This window comes from Lissotriton helveticus, chromosome 12, assembly GCF_964261635.1.
Source record: "Lissotriton helveticus chromosome 12, aLisHel1.1, whole genome shotgun sequence".
NCBI lineage: Eukaryota > Metazoa > Chordata > Amphibia > Caudata > Salamandridae > Lissotriton > Lissotriton helveticus.
Window position 1 is genome coordinate 215,891,022 of NC_136073.1, and position 19,020 is coordinate 215,910,041.

The window sequence follows — 19,020 nt, forward strand, 5'->3', positions numbered from 1 at the left end:
CTATAACAAAAATGGTACATGTTGGCTTTCAGTAGATATTGGTACATGATTGTATAACATAGACACTGCTTCACAATTGTTTCATTTCATTAGTTCACAGTGGTAAAAATTGCACTTTTCACCCCTGCCAGGACCCACAATTAAGCAATGGAGTGTAAGATGATAAAGGCACTGTCTTTTATAAGTTTTCAGAATCATTGTGTACATTTGGCTTGACATAAATATTATAACATCCAGTGTCTGTATTTTATTATAGTACAAAGGATAATATGTTTGTTTCAAATAAATAACAAATTGAAGATATTACACATACACATAAAGTCATAGCTTGTACTGAAAGTGTAAACGAATCTAACACGTTGATGCCCTGATTTGGCTGCATGCTATCACAGCAAGCTTAATCCTGAGAAAATGCATGTTTTCTGGTATAGTTATAAATAACATCTTACATTGTTTGTGAAGTAAATATACAATAAGAGACGTATTTCATCACAGCCATCCACTATCTACACACAATTATATGATTTATGATAAAATGTCAAAGAAACATACTACTAAACTTATTTTACTGCTACTTCTAGGTGAAATATGGACTACACCAAATGGAGAAAGAGACAGAAATGTATCATTATACTGAAGATCAGGTAAATCATGGACTGCAACAGTGCTCCCCTATACAGTTTGAATGGAATAGAATTCGACAGGCCATGTAGAGAGGAACTGTTAAAGACATTAGGCTACAAATGTGATTCAGGTCCTGCCTTTGCAGGTTAAAGGGATTTCACTGTGGTCCTGAACTTGGATAATTGAGGACAATGTTCCAAATGCCAAGTGTAATATCAACAGTTCTAATCACATTCCTGGCTCCAGTGGATGGTGTTGCTTTTTCTGACCAGTCTAGTGGCTAGTGTGCCTATCAGTTGAGTTGACTATGGACTTACAGCCCAACAAGTGTTATACCTAGTATTGCAGTGGCAGCACAGTGGCAGCCACCTCATACCATCCAGTCTATTAGGTTGCCTTGCTGGGATCAGGCATATATTAATAATATAATGACCAATTTTCAGACTTGAGAGTGGAGATCTGGCACTTTAACTTGACAACAGATCAATTATATCCCACAAGGGAAAGTTTTTATGGCCTAGACAATAAATGTATGAGATCAATTGTAAGGGTCCCCACCAGCACTCCTCTGATTCCTCTTCAATTTGACATGAACCTGAAAAGAACTGACAATTACACAATTATAAGACCATTCATGTTTTGGGTAAGAATATGGTCTACTCCCGAACTGATCGATTATAGGAAAGGCCTGCAAGAGATTTTGGGCCTAGATTCTTTACATTCTATAGTATGGCTCAAACATATTAAAAAATGGTTTTCTATCCTGGGTCTGTCTCACCTTTGGGAGTGTCCGGACAGGCAACCGTTCTATGCAAAATCCATGGTAAAACATGCCTTCTGGTCCTTTATTACTAATCAGTTAGTTAATGGTAATAGAAGTGGTTCTCTAACCCAAACCTTTTTAGACTTTAAAGATGAACCTTATTTTGAGGCGTTTCTAGATGAGATAGAGCCTCCTCTTGCAAAGTCTCTTTTCTTGAAATTCAGGTATGGGAACCTTATGATAAACTCCAACATTGAACGTTGGTCCAAGAGAAAATTGGAAGGGGGCAACCTTATTCAGGGTAAGTGCACTATGTGCCCAGGTCTTCACACGGAGGACGAGGTCCATATATTGTTTTTCTGCCAAGCATACACCAAAGCAAGAAAAAGGTGGATCAAACCCCTGTGTAATACTTTAGGCATAAGATCTTGTTTAATGGTTTATAGAATTGTAAAAACTAACACTTTGCAACTCATTGTATTTAGCATCAGTAGAGTTCTTTACTCAGTCTACCTTGCCCGTAGGAAGACTGGCCATTTACTTTGATTAGCTAAACTTGATGTACTTTCTTTGGTTTTTGGATGTTATATTTGCTATACGATAATGGTGTACGATCCCTACTTACTACTAGATGTTAATTGTGATGAAGCCTTGGTGTTTATGCATCTATGTATGTATTATCATTGAGGATGTTTTTTATGAATTTTGTACCTATGCTCAAGTCTTAATTGTTTTTAGTATCTCATGTGTGAAATGTTATGGCCTGTGTTTTATGTACGTATCTTTTATGGCTAAAGTAGCCGAAATAAAGATAAAGAAAGAAAAAAAAAAAAGAAATAATATAGTGACCAATTTTCAGACTTGAGAGTGGAGATCTGGCACTTTAACTTGACAACAGATCAATTATATCCCACAACTACAGATGATAACCTGGACTTACCGTATAGCAATTGTGAGTGAGAATTTTAACATATGGACAAGTTGAACTTCTAAACCTGAAGTAAGTCGGTCAGGCACACAAAAACTGTACATTTCTGGTTGTTTGCCAATAAATTACATTTTAATGTACTACTTCTCTAATATCAGCTACACCTCACAATGTAATACGTTTGGATTTAATGTAATAGCATTAGTGAATATTTGCAAACAACACTGCACACACAGAGACCTATATTAATCTCTACTGAAAAATTATAATTTGTTATAGATTGCTTTTACCCAAAGCCATTTGCACAGATATACATTATATGAACTATGTGTTCTTTGGGTTCTGTGTTTGATGGTTCAAATTTGAACTCATAGACTCCATTTTGAGGACATATGCCTGAAATCAGTGACAGGTGTCAGAGTTGGTGTGTGAATATCATTTTAGAAAAAGAGTAACCATAAATTTCATGGATAAATTTAAATGAGCCCATGAAGTTTAACCAATGACCTTAACTGGTGAAGTTTTGTTCTGAACCTTTTTCTTCCAACATGTCAAACACTGTAGAAAACAGGTTCACATCATGTTTTTTGATTGAGGATGGTGAGGAGGAAGGGTCTTGAGAGCGAACGGGTATGGTATGTAAAGTGAAATAGAGAGAAAGAAAGGAGACACAGACAGGGAAGAGTGGGAAAAGTAGAGAGAGGAACAGAAAAGAAAATCATAGTGAAATATAAAAAAAGAAATATAACAAAATGCCAAATAGATTTTGCATGTCAAAAGCACATTCTTGAAAGCAATTCTGGTAACTTATAGATCATCGAATGATATCCACATTTTCTGTGATGTGAAATTTTGTCTCCCAAAGGTGTGCCACAGATTCATAAAAATGATATTTCTCTGATATCTGAAGTTGATTTCCAGGCAAAATAGCAACAATTAGTAGCATAATATCCCTCTATCCAAAATCCAGCCAAAGCAATACTGTATTTAGCTGTTTTCAAAATTCCTGCAGTAGCAGTCACAAACATTTTCTAGTCACGAGCCTCGCTTTGTGAACTTACACCTACTCTGACCAAGTTAAAATATTGGGTCATTAAAAGTTATTCTCACTTAAGTTACTTGTCCCTATGAACTACCTTACCAATAATATATTTATTTAGGCATATTGTGTTCCCTGATGGAGTTTAATGCATATCAGGAGGTTTAAGTATTGTATTTTCTGACAAAGATCTTTACATTAGTCTTGAATGTTGTGCATTTGCAGATTTTTTGAAGCGGTAGGTTTTCAGTATTTACATTATTGCCAGCAGGCGTTCAATACTGATACAAGGTGGGATTGAGATGCAGAGCATGAATATTTAAGGAACTAGCTTTTCTTTCTTTAGCTTAGGGCTCCTATCTGCAGAGTGATACATTTTAATGCGGGTGAGTTTTTGCTCAATACCTGCATGGAAGCTTGTCTTCCAGAAAAAAGTATTTTCATGCAAAAGGGTTGGTGGCAATTGATGGGTACTCACATATTATGTTATAATATTTTGTACAGTGTGCTCCTCCCAAATTAGTCATCCTGTCACTAAGACTGAATGTATGTACCAACGGCCAAAACCCTCCTCGCTGCAGCAAACCATTAAGTACTACACAATATCCTGAAGCTCAAGTGATCCTCAATAATCTGAACTTGGCTAGGGAATGCATTGCACAGAGTAAATGCTGCATTAAAAAATGCTATTTCCACCCCGTTTCTTTCTGGTGATTCTCATCGATATTAGTCTACAATACATGTCTTTATGGCAAATACACAAGGATATGAAAGATACAAGTTTCTCAGCTGGCAGCCAAAGAAGTTAGACAAGATGATGTGATGCCAAAATGGAACAGAAATTCTCAGCATCACTCTGAAGCTCCAAAATTTGGATATTATGAAGCTTTTTCGATGTGCCTTTTGGCAAAGCAAAATTTAAGGTGTTGCGGTAATCAAGGTGGAAGACCACTATTGCTCCGATGACAGCAAACGTTTGCCCACCGGGTAAGAAATGTAATATTTTACGCAAAACTTGTAAAAGCAGAAAACAGGATGTAGGCAATTTTGCTATTTGGCTGTTATAATCAAAGTTGTTGTCACAAATGGAGCCCAGGACTTTGACTTCCTTTACTGGATCTGTACACTTTTTTAAGGGGGGGTTGGCCACCAATTCTGCAATCACATTGTTCGTTCTTCCCCTAAGAAGACCTCTACGTTATCAGCATTTAGCAGAAGACAGTTGGTTCTCATCCAGGAGGCTACTTCAGAAAGTGCTAAAATTTAACCTTGACATATCTGAATCACCACTCACATTGAAGATTATTTGAGGGTCATCCACATATGTCATAAATTAGAGCCACTAGGATCTTATTCAATGGTCCAGAACTGTAACATAAATATGAAACAATGTTGGATTTTAAGATGACCCATGCTGGACTTGACAGTCAATGTTAACAAACTTGGAAGTGTAGACAGGTAGCATTACTGTCTGATCACGAAAATCAAGAACGGAGGTGAGCCATTCTAAGGCTTGATCTCTAAGTCCAGTGTTATCTAGCTGTGAAACTAATATCATATATGAAACTGTGTCAATTGCTGCAGATAAATCTAACAGGACAAGGCCAGCAACTCCTCCCTTGTCCTGACTCAGCTTTAACATATTGGTCACAGCCACTGCCATGAAATGCACAGAACCTCCCTGATTATCATATAGGCTGGCATAGTCGGCAATGAATTTAATAATTTGGTTGTTCACCACTCAAATGCTTTATTTGATTGTGAGCCGGTGGAGTCATGCTGATTATTTCAATAGCGCGTTGTGCTAACCTCGGGTCACGTCAAAACAATGAGCAGGAACAGGAGAGATGTAAAAGAGAGAAAAGGAGCTGGGAAAGCAAGGTTACAAGATGAGGGAATGAGAAAGGAGGTCTGTGGATGGAATTGTTACCAAAATAATCTTGCACCCGTTCCATCTGGTTGGCAGGCAGGGAGGGAGGAAGGTGCATGAGTGGTAAAGAAAGGTGCAAAAGCATGAGACTTAAAAATGAAAAGGAAGAAGACAGATGTGAGGGAGTCGACAGTGTGACACATCTGAAAAGAACCAAGGCTTGACAGTTATAAATCAAGGCACCCTTTTTGAGAGATGAGAGGGAAGGCCAGGGAAAGTCCTTCAGATATATATGGCTGTCTCCACTCCTATCCAGACAATGTCTACTACTAAGATCTCATGCATCCTCTCTCTAACAGGTGCCTCTCTCTAACAGGTTTATGTATTCATATTCCAACAGCCAAGGCAGGAGCTGAAGAGGAAGACTCAAAAGGCTTTTCATTTTGATAAATGTTTTGGCTTTTGGAAGAACAGATGTTAAAGTTTTGAAGATGTGCCTTCCAAAGAGGACACAATGTTTGGCCTTACAATTTGCAGACCTTAGTTTGGCCTGTCACAGGCATTTTGGCACTTAATGCCTTGCTCTAAGTTGTTTGAATAGTCATTCCAGTAAGGCATAGTGCTCTTTGCCTGATAAAAGTTGCGTTGGCAAGGGCTGGAGGTTAATATTTGAGATATGTGGTAGACACAGGGTCTAGGGCTGTGCATGTATGAACCAGAATGACTGGGGCACCAGCAAAAAGAAAATATTTGCTGTTGATACAAGGCAAGGAAGGTGTGATCTCAAAGAATGACACTGACTATAACCAACTGATCATGTGCCTTATGACTGAAGTTGTAAATGTGCATGAGGATTTAAGAGCTGGTGGTTAAATGTTTGCCTATCGCTTCAGCATCACACTATCCTATACACATCCTTGATTGGTGCAGACAAAATAGGTAAAGCAGGTGGACTGGTGGGTGAGATAACTGAAGTGAAAAGTGGAAAAGAAGAGTGTGTCCGTTACCCAGAGAGAGGGAATGAACCAGTGTATCTTTCATTAATTTAGTGTATATAAACTAGCAGAAAAACACCTGTATATTCTATATATATGTTGGACCATATCACTCTATCAAGTGTCGTTCTAATGCCTGGTTCTAATATAAGACAAGGAAGATGAAATATCTTCTCAGAAGAATGATATCTTGCATGAATTTTAAACTGTATTATGCACTTACTGATAATGTTCTGCTACGAAGGATGATAAGGCAACAAGGGCCTTGTGGTCCAACCATTAGGGGATGAACTGCATTACTTAAAGATGGTAGATTTGGAACTTGAAAAATAAAGAAACTGAGACAAATATAAATTAATAAATTATAATATAGTATACCAAAGTGTTGACCTATCAATCTGATATTCGACTGTCTTTCCATTTGGTGACCAGGAAATATACATAAATAGTAGTGCTAGAAACTTGCTCCTGGTGGTCCTTCTCTGGCTTTTTGGAGCGGCTTGGTAGGATTCGGTCCACCCTCCCTAGCCGTATTTGGAATGTGGCTGGAGATCGTAGGCATAAACCTGAATAAGTATTGCAATGTCGATACAAATCTGCAAAATACCGCAGAGCCAAAACTGGGCTGGAGATTCGTTGATGATGAAGTAGACTGTCTTGAAGGTGTCCCCCGCTGTCCACAAGAGCACCATTGCCACACTGGAGGGAAAAAGGAGACAAATAAGCATATCAGGTCCTCTGCCATTCCTCTGAATAAAAACAGAGTGTACAAATCAACTGAGGGTGCATCTAAAACACAGATAAAATATGTTCCTCTTTAAGAAGGAATTATACCTCAGGCATGAAAGTGCCCACTGTCAGCTTTAGGACTGGCATGTTTTTAGACTTAAGAATTCTATTAATCTGCTTGTGTAATCAGTGTTAACACCATAATGTACCCCATTCACCTTGTGGTCCTCCTAATCCCAAGCTTCTGTTGTGCACTAAGAATTTCAAACACTAAAACACTAACACTACCTCTTTGAAAATGTAGTATGCCTGGTGCTTACCACAGGACAATGGAAATAAGAATACAAAATTGGCTACTGTGCATGTTGCAGAGACAAGAATGTCTTCTGCCTAGTCGTAGATGACAACTTCATTATGATAGTTTAGTGGTTCTTATGCTGTGGTCCGTAAAGCCTATTCAGGGGGTCTGCGACATGGAACATTAAAAAAATATGAACAGTAAGTGTATAGCAATAAAGATGTAAAATATACACATTTTAAAATATTCTGTAAATGCAAAGGAATTTTATATTGGAGGCTAAAAATAAAGTTAGTTTCCTCAGATTGAGTAATGGGAGCACTGCAAGTGCATCAAACAGAATATAGTATGAATGATGATTGAACTCATCTGAATTTAGAAACGCTCCAACCTTCCAGTTGAAATAAATATTTAGATTTGTTTTATATTTGTTTTTTAAATAATTATTCAATGGGAGTCCCTGTGTTCCAATAATGATTAAGTGAGGGTCCACAGAAGGCAAAAGGATAAGACACACTGGGATATGTCAGTTAATACTCTACTACATGGAAGGGCATCATTGAGTAATATTGACAACAAAGGGCTTACGCTGGAGTTAGGTCTGCTAAGCGTGACCTGTAGAAAACACCATAAGGTGATAATGGGTTGATTTTGCAAAGCTATGCACAGTATTTATTTATTTATTTATTTATAGAGTTTTATATAGCGCGGACTTGACCCTTGGGTATCAGAGCGCTTCACAGTTACATGAGGTACATTTGGAATACAGTTGGAGTAGCAGCATTAATATATATATAATATTCCTGTACATGACTCTCTTATTGGTTTCAGCAAAAGACAATTATTACAAGGTGTAACAGTATTTCTATACAAATGGTTCTATACAAGTGCTTTCTGTGAGTTCGACATTGATTGACATGGTTCACGATCGACGTTTGTGTATTAGTCACGATGCTGAAGTGAACAATGTAGCCTAAGGAAGGAAATTGCTCATTAGGAAGATCTTCGCTTCCTTCTTGAATGTTGCTGTGTTTGGAATTTTCCTAATATTTGAAGGGAGTGAGTTCCAGATTTTCGGGTCTGCTCCGGAGAAAGATCTGTCATACGTTTTTGAATTTTCTGCGCTAAGTACCTTGGAGTTTTGTAGTGGAGCGCTTTGTGGGTAGTACATGCCAGTTTGAGTTGAATTTTGGCTTCGTATGGTAACCAGTTTAATGTTTTTAGGTGAGGGGAGATATGGTTGTATGTTCTGGATCCAGTAATGAGTCTTGCCGCTGCATTTAGACATGCTTTTAGTGGATCTGTGGAAATTTTTGATAGACCTGCTAGGTTTGTACATCCATTTTCAATCCGTGAAATAACTAAGGACCGGACTGCCAGTTTGAGGTCCACCGTAGAGATGAGTGGTTTCATTTTTCTAATATAGTTGAGGTGAAACCGGGCACTTTTTGTCCTTGATTTGATATGGGCTTTCATGTCTAGTTTCTTATCAAGCATGATTCCCAAGGATTTTGCAGATTTGACCAAGGTAGGGGGTGTAGTTTAGCACTTTGATCAGTTTGGTCCATTCCTTCACTTCTGTGGGTTTCTTCGGTGGTAATAATAATAGTAATTCTGTTTTTTGTGCGTTTAGTTTCAGATGATTGCTAGTCAACCAGTATAATGATATTTTGTAAGCCTTATTCATTTTCTTTATGTCTTCCAGTAATGTTATCTTGATGTAGATCTGAGTGTCATCTGCGTACATGTGATAAGATATGCTTGCGTCCCGGTGAATTTCTGTGAGGGGTTCGACAAAAAGGTTGAATAGTGATGGGGATAGTGTTGATCCTTGAGGGACTCCAATCGAATTTGGGCATAATGGGGAATGCGTCTGGTTGACCAGGAACCTTTCAGTTCTGTTCTCAAGGAATGATTCAAACCATTTCTGAACAATTCCAGATAGTCCCATCTTGTCTTGAAGCCTGGCTAGCAATTTTTCATGGTTTACCGCAGACAACAGGTCAAGAAGAACTAGTAGGCATTGTGATCTAGGGCCTGCAGGGCATCATCCACTATGTGTAGGATTGCTGTTTCCGTACTGTGGCCTGGTCTGAATCCGGATTGGCAGTCGTCCAGCAGCTTGAAATTGGCAATGTGATTGCTCACTTGATTTTGTACACATTTCTCAATTAGTTTGGCAAGTATTGAAATATTAGTTACTGGGTGAAAGTTATTTGGCTCTGCCGGGTCCGCTGTATGTTTTTTGATGATGGGGAGGACTTGACCTGTTATTAGGTATTCTGGTAAGATCCCTTGAGATAGTGAGACATTTATTATTTTTCTCCATACTGGGGCGACAATATGATTGATTCTTTTTTAGCATTTAGAGGGGAGGGGGTCATTGTAGTACTACTTTTGGCAACAATTTACAAAAAACACCAGGAAATTCCCTTTTCTTCGGTTTAAGGGGAACGCTCCGGGGGGCAAAAATTATAATAATGCAGTTATGCTGAAAATCTTTGCACCGTTTCTGCATGGAAATGGCTGTTACGCAGCCTGCGAGCTATTTAAAAGTATTGCAGTTTCAAGGCACCTCTTGACAAAAGCGTCTCTTCATGTTCAATGAAACAGTCTCTACCCTCCAACTGTAGTTGCAACTTTGTTTCATTGTATAACTCAAAAACACCAGGGGCAATATGTGCTCCTGAAAAAATACAGGACAAAATAAATTTACACAAATTTGTCCTCTTAGGTTGTCATTACAAGTGGCCTCTTAATTCCTAGGGGAGCGGTAACAGCACTAAGAGAACTAACTTAATTAGTAGAGGACCATATAAATTAGTTAAGATAGAAGGTAGGGCACTTAGATTTGAGTTTCCAATAGTTCAATATAAGCATTGCTGCATCCAGCACATCGAAAGGTATATGCCTTTCAGCCATCCTATAGGTAAGCTTTATAATTCTTAATGAAATATTCAAGCACAGGCAGCCTTTACTTTTGAAAGGTCTCTATTGACTAGTTAGTGCATAGCTGTGGAAGTGTGATATTGATGTAAGCTCTTCAAAGGGAAAGATATCACGCCCTGCATGATTAGCAAAACAAGTGGGTCTGAAGTGTGCATGGTAAATTGTATACCCAAGCACACGCAAAATTCAACTGGTAGTTTCAGATGTTAATCACACATAAAAAACAATAAATCAATCCCTTTTTTCTTTCCTTCTTTTTGATTGGTTTTTAAGTTTTCAGTAAGTGAACAGTTCCCAAGCCAACACGTGTTTCTTCGCCTCAGTATAGTTGTACATGCAACTTGTTCACGGCTAGGTAGAGAATAATACAATGTTTTACATAATTCATTCCAGGGGAAATCACAGTGACGTGGTGCTAATCATATATTAGCACCTCAAAGTCTGGTGTTCGTTCATGCATATAGTGCGAGCACTGACATTCCAAACAATGCGAAACATCACAGGTTATGTAAACGATTGTACACATACATTTGTTGTGTTTTAAAAGTGAATAGTGCACGGCGTACGCTAATGTTCACGGAGACAAGGATTGACGTTTCTGCACGTGTTGGCTGGTTTTGGCTGGTTTGGGCTGGTGTGAGGCTGTTGTGACGTTCAGAATACAATGGATTCTGGCTGAAAACTGGAACAAGATATGAGATTATTTTCTCGGACACCTTTTGTGTGTGCTCAGGGAATTTATGAATATTTAGGGTGTGGGTTGACACCCTTTCCCTAGGAGCACTACTTACATTTGGATTGAAACATAGGGGACAACACTGACTGTGTGTCGGATTGCCCCATTCATCTCTTCTTTTAGTTAGTATCTTCTTCAAGGGCCTTCAGATCCTGTAACATCCCTGCAGATTTGGAAGTAACGGAAACTGATTACAAGTTATTTAATCTCGGACCAAGTGAATTCCTGCAAGACAGTAGTGTATGAGGCAATGCAGGTTACCACTGTAGGGACCCCATCACAATGGGCTGGCTCCAAAATAGGTGGGATGCTATTCCAATATCCAGGGAAGGGCCCTGCTATGGCATACAGACAGGTTGCAAGCCACCGTTTTATTCACAGGGATGGTAGAAATTCCCACACATTTTAATGGACCTATGAGAGAGTTATGAGTGAGGGATAAACTCCTAACACATATTCCTGACATTGCGGAACGTCTCTATTGTCTGCACCCTACATAAGGTGATTTAGCCCCCAGGGATTCATTTGGAAAGTCCAAGTCCCATGTGATGGGAGAAGGTCAGTAAAATAAGTTCATCCTTCAAAGAGGCAGAGCCACTGGTGACAGGTCTGATTTTGAGAATGGATGTCTGCTTATCCGCATAGTTTTTTTCATCCGTGGCAATACTTAGCAATACAGATGGTTCTGCTATGTAAACTTACAGTTGGACTGACTATCTCCAAGAAACCAGTGAGATGGTGTAAGCTAATCTTAAACTTCATCACTGTCCCTGTTGTAACAACTAAGACAAGTGTGGTATATAGCCAAACGCCTGTCTTTATTGAATAGAGATGTCCGTGTGCCTAGTGGAATTTACTGCCTCTTCTTCGCTGGCCAACTTTAGATATGCCCACCTCCCCTACGGAACTCTCCACATAGGTAGGAATCGCCGTCATGGCGCTTCCTGTCACTATAGGAAAAGTTGACGAGCGGCTTTGTCAAACATGAATGTTGGCCACTAAACCTTTCCATCGTTTTTTACTGTTCAAAATAAATTACCATAGCGTGGGTCATTTTTGAAGAAAAAAAAAACAAATGTCTCACACCATGGCTGTTTTCCCCCTGGTGGTGGGGTAATTTTTCTTTTGTTAATGTCTCTCACCACAAGGTCAATCCTGGCAGTGAGGGATGACGGCACCTACTCCATCGGGCTGTTGAAGAACATTTGACACAACAGTAACTTTTACTCTCTTTAAACTTACAGTCTGTCTGATTCAAATTCGGATGGCTAACCTTGAGGTTGGTGGACCAGGTACTCTGTTGCCAATCCAATTGAGTACTTGTATGCCAAACTCTAACTCAGCTCAAGATGCCCACCTACTGCAAATCAGTTCTGACCCTGCTGGAAACAGTCTGTCCAAACCTTGATCACGTCACATATTCACCCTGTGGCCCACTACTTTTTTTGGCTGGGAAATTTGAGATTCACAGCCCCCCAAATCTCACTGACTAAGCAATGCTCCTGTGAATGCTAGGAGGGACAAACCAGGGTTACACATGTAGATATTTTTAATAGAATTGAAGAATCTTGGAAAGAAATGCAGACCATATCAAACTCTATCCTAGCCTCTAATGAATAGTGTACACTTTTAGAAAACAACAAGAAGCAATCGGTCAAGGGGAACCTTGTGTAACTATGTGTAACAATATCAGGCTGAATTGCTTCAAGTCCAATGGACACATACACTTTAACATTCATTTGCATTTCTTTTTCTATTAGTTTTATCCATGTAGAGCTAGTCTGAGGGCTTAGCATATCAGAGCAGACAATGGGGGCACAATTTCCCCAAGTATTCCTCCTAAGGAAGACCCTGTAGGTTCTATAGTTATGTGAAAATTCAATCCATTTCCTCCGGAGCCATATGATCCACCTAGGAGTAGCCAAATGTTCCACTTTACCCCTACCTTGCAGTGCTCGCACCTTGAGTTCCAATTAGGAGTTCCACTTTTGAAACACGCCTACCCACATGTATACAACCTAATGAGAGCCACAAGATTCAATACATGTCACCCAACACCACTGGAAACCGACCATAGTTAACTCCTGCACCTGTAAACAGTAGTGCCTGCTAACAAACGGGGGTGGGGGGACAATAGGCTTGGAGGGGAGTGCCGGCTGAATAAAAAAAACACTTACCTGTATACGGCTGGCTGCCACCCTCCTCTGTCCTCTTCTCATTTCCAGGGCAGCATAAACTGGGAAGCATACAGCCTCACAGACTCCCCTGACCAACCACAAAGCTGCCTTACAACAGTGTTGTGACTGGTCCAAGCGCCGTGGTTCAGAGCTCAGACAGGGGCTGTGAGTCTGTGCATGTTCTCCACCCAACTGTAATGCAGCGTAGGTGGAGAACATGCAAAGAGCGCATGACTTTCTTGGCCGGCCTGAATGGGCCGGCCAAATTGTCATGCACACTTAGGAAATGCCTACCACTTCTCCCCCAGCTCTAAACAGCCCAGACCTGCCTCACCCCCCAACCAATTGATCCTGTATGGTTAAATAAAATGATAACAACGTTGCATTATATATCATTTTATTTTTCCGCTTTGAATTGCTAAGTGGGGCGACACTCCTTCGCCTTGGCAGATGAGCCACCACTGCTGTAAAACAAACCAATTAGCTAACTTTCCATATCTATAAACAAGTCTGAAGGATTCAATTTTTCTCCCAACTCCTGCTGTCCAACATTAATTATTGATTTACCTGCTGGACATTTATAATTACCTCAAGTGGATGAAGGGGGTGCTTCAGAGCTCCACCACAACGTTGACATACTCCAACCAGTGGCATTAGCAGGACATCTCAACTTCAACTGATGTATGACGGTTTTTGCATGTTTGCGAACATGCAAAAACCGTCGTACATCTGGCCCTAACTACCTGCCAGAATGACTTATCAGCTAAACGGGTGACGATGCAGCTCCAGTTGAAGTTGAGATGTCCTGCTAATGCCACTGGTTGGAGTATGTCAACGTTGTGGTGGAGCTCTGAAGCACCCCCTTCATCAAGGTGGTAATGGGGTCGCATTGCAAATGCAGGGGAAATATTTTGTAAGGGCAGGCAGTGGTCCCAGTGACCACTGCCTAACCTTAAAATGTTTCTTTTTTAAAAGCATCCTGGTTTCCCTTAAAGAAAACGGGGTGCATTAAAAAAACTGCTTTATTTAAAAGCAGTCCCAGACATGGTGGTCTGCTGAGCCCAGCAGGCCACCATACCTGGGAGGGCCTGCCATTCCCAATGGGGTCACAAATTGTGGGAGGCTCATTAATATTAATGAGCCTCTCAATTTGCGACCCAATTGAGAATCGCTAACAGTGTGAAAAACACTGTTGTACATTGAAAATAGCGCCTCGCAAATTGCGGGTTGCAAAAAATTCGCAATTTGCGAGATGTTATTTCCATGGTCGTACATCTGGCCCTTAGTCACCTTAAAGCTTATCACAGTGCTTTATGTTGCCCTAACTTATATTTGTCAATAATAAATGCAATGTCGCCATGGATTCCTGATAATACTGGGTAAATAGCCAGGACATAAACCAACAAACATACCTGTCACACCAGAAAGGGAATTATAACTGAATGTGTACTCGGCAAACAAAGTAAGATCTGCATAGGGGAGCAGAGTAAACACAATATGTATCCCTTCTGTCAATCCCTGTTAAATGAAACACTGTAGAGGCAGACTGACAAAATAATTTACAGAAAAGATGGAGGGGCATAATATCAATAAAGCCCACTATCCCACTCTGTGCCGAAGCACTCACTTAAATCTGTGCTCTGAGCACAGAGTGGGATTTGTGTTATATTACAACAAATGTGCTGCTTCCAGTGCAGGTGCCAACATAAGCCTGCATTGGGAACAGTGCATTAGTGAAAGGCACACAGGCTGTTTGAAGCCGACTACCTACCTTTCACTACAGACTTTAACTCAACCTCACATTTCAAAGGGCAGTAGACATCCTACAGGTGGATGCATTGAGAAACTGCATGTACTGGCAGTTGAAATGCCTGAAAGACCCTTGGGATCACCTTTTCCCTATTTCATGGGTGCTCTCATGGGGTGCACTGAAAGTAAGCTTCCTCAGAGGGGTGCAAAATCAGTGCACCTCCCAACATCTCTTTAGCCTCTATGCCTACATATGTAATACAACACAAAAATGGAGGGAATGCTGAACATTGTCAAACATTCACCACAGTTACAAAGGTCTAGGTCTAAGTCCATCATTTTTTTGCTCATCATGCCCTTCCAGTTTGGACCTAACCATATGCAAATCAGTCTTGACCCTGCTCCCCATGGAAACAGTCCAGCCCAAACTGCCAGGCCAGGTCCTACCTGGACCAGAAACAAGCATCCTAGGACCAGTTCCAGGGTACCAACCCTCATCAGCCAGACTATCTTTAATCCAATAGTATAGTGAGCACCGGACTCATGTCTGGGCATACCCTTCCCACTTAGAGCTACTATAGCAACACAAAAATACGATGGACGGAATGCTGAACATTGTCAAACATTCACCCCCAGTACAGAGATCTAGGCCTAAATCCATTGTTTTGTTGCTCACCATGCCATTCCAGTTTGAACCCAGCCATATGCAAATCAGTCTTGACCCTGCTCCCCATGGAAACAGTCCAGCCCGAACTGCATCAAACAAGCATCCTGGGACCGGTTTCAGGGTAGCTCCCCTAATTGGCCCAATTAGCTCGAATCCAGTAGCACAGTGAGCAAAAGACCCATGATAATAATTCTGGAATATGCAGGTAACTAACTTCTGGAATCTTCTGCCAGACAAGGGGAGATTAACATAAATCATCATAGCTTGTAGAGACTGCTACAAACAATGCATACTTCCTCCTTCTGTCCTGTGCCTCACCTTATAAGTGAAGGTGACTTATGCATAGATGGTAGCAAGGCACAATATGAATGTTTTCACTCAACCAGTGAATGCTTGTGAATGGAGGACACAGTGACAGTGGAGGTGAACTCCTTTTAAGCATCAGATACAAAGACAGCAAAGAGTTTGGGCAGACCCAAGGCGTTGCACTAGGGTTGATTAAAGCATAAGCCAATCATCATAGTGTAATCTCGTTCTTTTGATTTCAAGATGGAAAAACCAGTTTGAGTGAATATGCCCCAAATGGGTGTTGATCTATTCTATAAAACTCACAGGGTGCTGTGGGGTTTGGGGAATCAGTTATTTTAGGGTGGCACCATTTCCACTGTTGCATCATTCTTTGTACTGCGTTATTTCTTTTAGCACTTTAGAAATAAACTGTTTAATTTTGCTATGCCCTGGCAGAGCAGACGGATTGGATTGTTCCGTACAGCACATTCCTTGGCCATCCTCATCCTGTGCAGTATTTTTGGCGCCATGCAGCGACAGTTGGAATAGTTCTTCAAAAGGCAAGTCCAAGGCTGCGCCCTGGAGTGGTGGAAGGGAATATTCACGCTGATAGACGTTGTGCTCGGTCAATCAACAATACAAGATAACTCTGGATTTCTTTTGCAAAGCTCTCTTCAGCTTCCCTGCCACGCTTCTCTCTGGGAGGCCGCCATGTTAGCATCACACGGAAAATAGTGAACCTGCAGAGAACTGACAGAGAACTAGTAGTTGCAAGAAAGTTGTGAGGGTTCAGCTTGCTAACGGCCATACCTCGGCCTCTGAGACATGCTGTGGTGAATAATAATATAAGTCTGCAAGAGAAGGCTTACCTTCCACTAGAACTTGGAAAATTTTAATCTTTAGGCTGATTTCTTTTATTTTACTCGCTCTTCTTTGTTTGCTGACTGTTATGTTTTTTAACTGCTGAGTCGCTCTCTGAAAGCGCCGGGACACTCTTGTTGAGTAGCCGTGCGCTATATAAATAAAACCTTAACATAACATAACATAACATAACAAAATCATGTGCTAATATCATTAGACTTGCCAATGCTTTTTCTTATTGAAACTCTAATCTGGTGAATACTGATGTGACGAAACCAGCTCAACGAAGAAAACTATTTGATGAAAATCATTTCACAGGGAAAGTTATGCTGTTGAAAAACCTATTTTTTGTCACGAAAAAAGCCAATTGTGGGTTTTGAATCTGGAATGTAAACCGTTTTTTTAATAAAAGCAAAAACCTAATCAGAAAGCCTGCAGTATAAGGCTGGGAAGGAGGCGTTAATTTAAAGAAAAATAAACATAGGAGACTACTGTGAAAAAAAATATATAAGAACCCAGGTTTGTGGTAGTCTGTTTTTCATCTCTACAACGAATGGCACGACAATGTTAAACTACAAGGAGCCAGTGCAGGAAGGCCAGGAAGTGCAAAGGTTAAAGCAGAACTGACAGGCAAGGACAGGCATGCGTAGGTTTTAAGCGGACATAAAAAGTAAATAGTAAGAAGTTTGGAAAGAGGTAGAAATGGAGAGATAGGTGGGGAAAGGATGTGACCTAATGGCTAGAGCGGTTGACGTCGAAACGGGTGAACCAGGTTTGAGCTTCGGCAGGGACGCTCAACATCCTGTGATTCTGGGCAAATCACATTATCTCCCCGTAACTAACAAAATGAATATGTCCTTCTGTAGCAACTAGTGCTCATGTAAAGTGCTCCGATACCTTCGGGTCAAGTTCACACTATATAAAACTCTACAAAAAAAGGGTAAAATGTGGAAATATGAACAGAGAATTCAAGTTTAAGCCTTTTTATTGGTCAGGACGCTGCTGGGTCTTCCTTAATCTAAAGAAAACCTTGGCTAAAGACAAAAATGTTTTTGGGTTTCAAAAAAGCACAAATTACCATACTCCTTTTTGTCACTGTAGGGAACTCCTTTGTGTGTGGATGTGCTGCTTGTGGAAGGGCTGCATGCCATAACTCATAGGGAAGTCAGACAAAGTGAAGTGGGCTGACCTGTTACCCCTTGATGCATACTGTACACAACCACAGCTGAATGGCTGAGGTTTGAACACCCCTTTCAGTTACTATGTCATACATATAATTTTATTAAAATCAAAAGGTCTTGGCTAGCACTGGTAGAAAGCTGCTGTTATCACATCAGACTCTATACACAAAGGCAACACTAAAGCAATTATAAAGTAAAAACAAAAACACAGGCACAGAAAAGAACTAAGGGCCATATGTATGAAAAGTACCATTTGTGATTCTTAAATAGCGATTTTTTGTGAATCGCTATTTGAGAATCGCAAAACCCTGTGTATGTAGGATTTGCAAATAATTTTGCGAACAATACAAATTCCTTAATTGTGAATCGCAAATTGCGAATCGCAACTAAGGATTACCTCCCCATTCATTCCTATAGTCCTAGAGGCCCATAGGAATGAATGGAAACACATTCTCAATTTGCGATTCCTAATTAGAGAATCGCAAATTGCAAATGCAATTTCATGGGTGCCAGGGTGTCAAAAAGACACCCTGTTACACCCCTGAATTGAGCATGGGGGCAGATGCGGTGCACATACATGCCCTAAGGGCATGTATGTGAGTCACATGGCACTGTGAAAAATGCATAAAAGTGCATTTTTCAAGGAAATTGCAAATTACCACCAACTTGAAGCTGGTGGTAATTTTCGATTCCTTAAGTCCAAATTGTACTTTTTTCTGTGCTTCTTACATTGCATCTAAATCCTTAAATGCAATCGCAAAATGGGGAATCACAAAATTTGCGATTCCTTATTTTGCGATGGGTACTTTTGTGTCATACATATGACACTGCTGTTTTGTGATCGCAAAATTTCCTTCATGCATATGGCCCTAAGTTCTGTGCAGAACTGCACATTGTGAGAGAGCAAAATTCAGTCACTCAAAGTAAAACTAAGTAGTGGCTCTATTTTTAATAATAAACGTTACTGATGGTTATGCTACAGGTATGTTAAATGTTTACTAGTGTTGTCTTGCATGAATTCCTGATAGCTATAAAGGCATCCTTCAAAGGACATTTTAGAGCCAGCTAGGAGCAGAGTTTCCGGTGTCATCATGCAATGTTGGGCGGCCAATCTCAAATCTTGTAATGAGGCAACTGCTTAGAACTGGAAGGGAAAGAAGCAAGGG

General features: G+C 40.3%; 1 protein-coding gene across 1 annotated transcript in view; it reads right to left on the minus strand.

Annotated features, from left to right (window-relative positions):
• Positions 1–3,244: 3,244 nt before the first annotated feature.
• LOC144797742 (solute carrier family 66 member 2-like) overlaps positions 3,245–19,020 on the minus strand; it is a 241,594-nt gene continuing 225,818 nt past the window's right edge. The window contains exon 5 of the mRNA XM_078668486.1: positions 3,245–6,918. Within this exon, the coding sequence (XP_078524612.1) occupies positions 6,744–6,918 (175 nt within the window). The 3' untranslated portion in view covers positions 3,245–6,743. The remainder of the gene's footprint in view (positions 6,919–19,020) is intronic.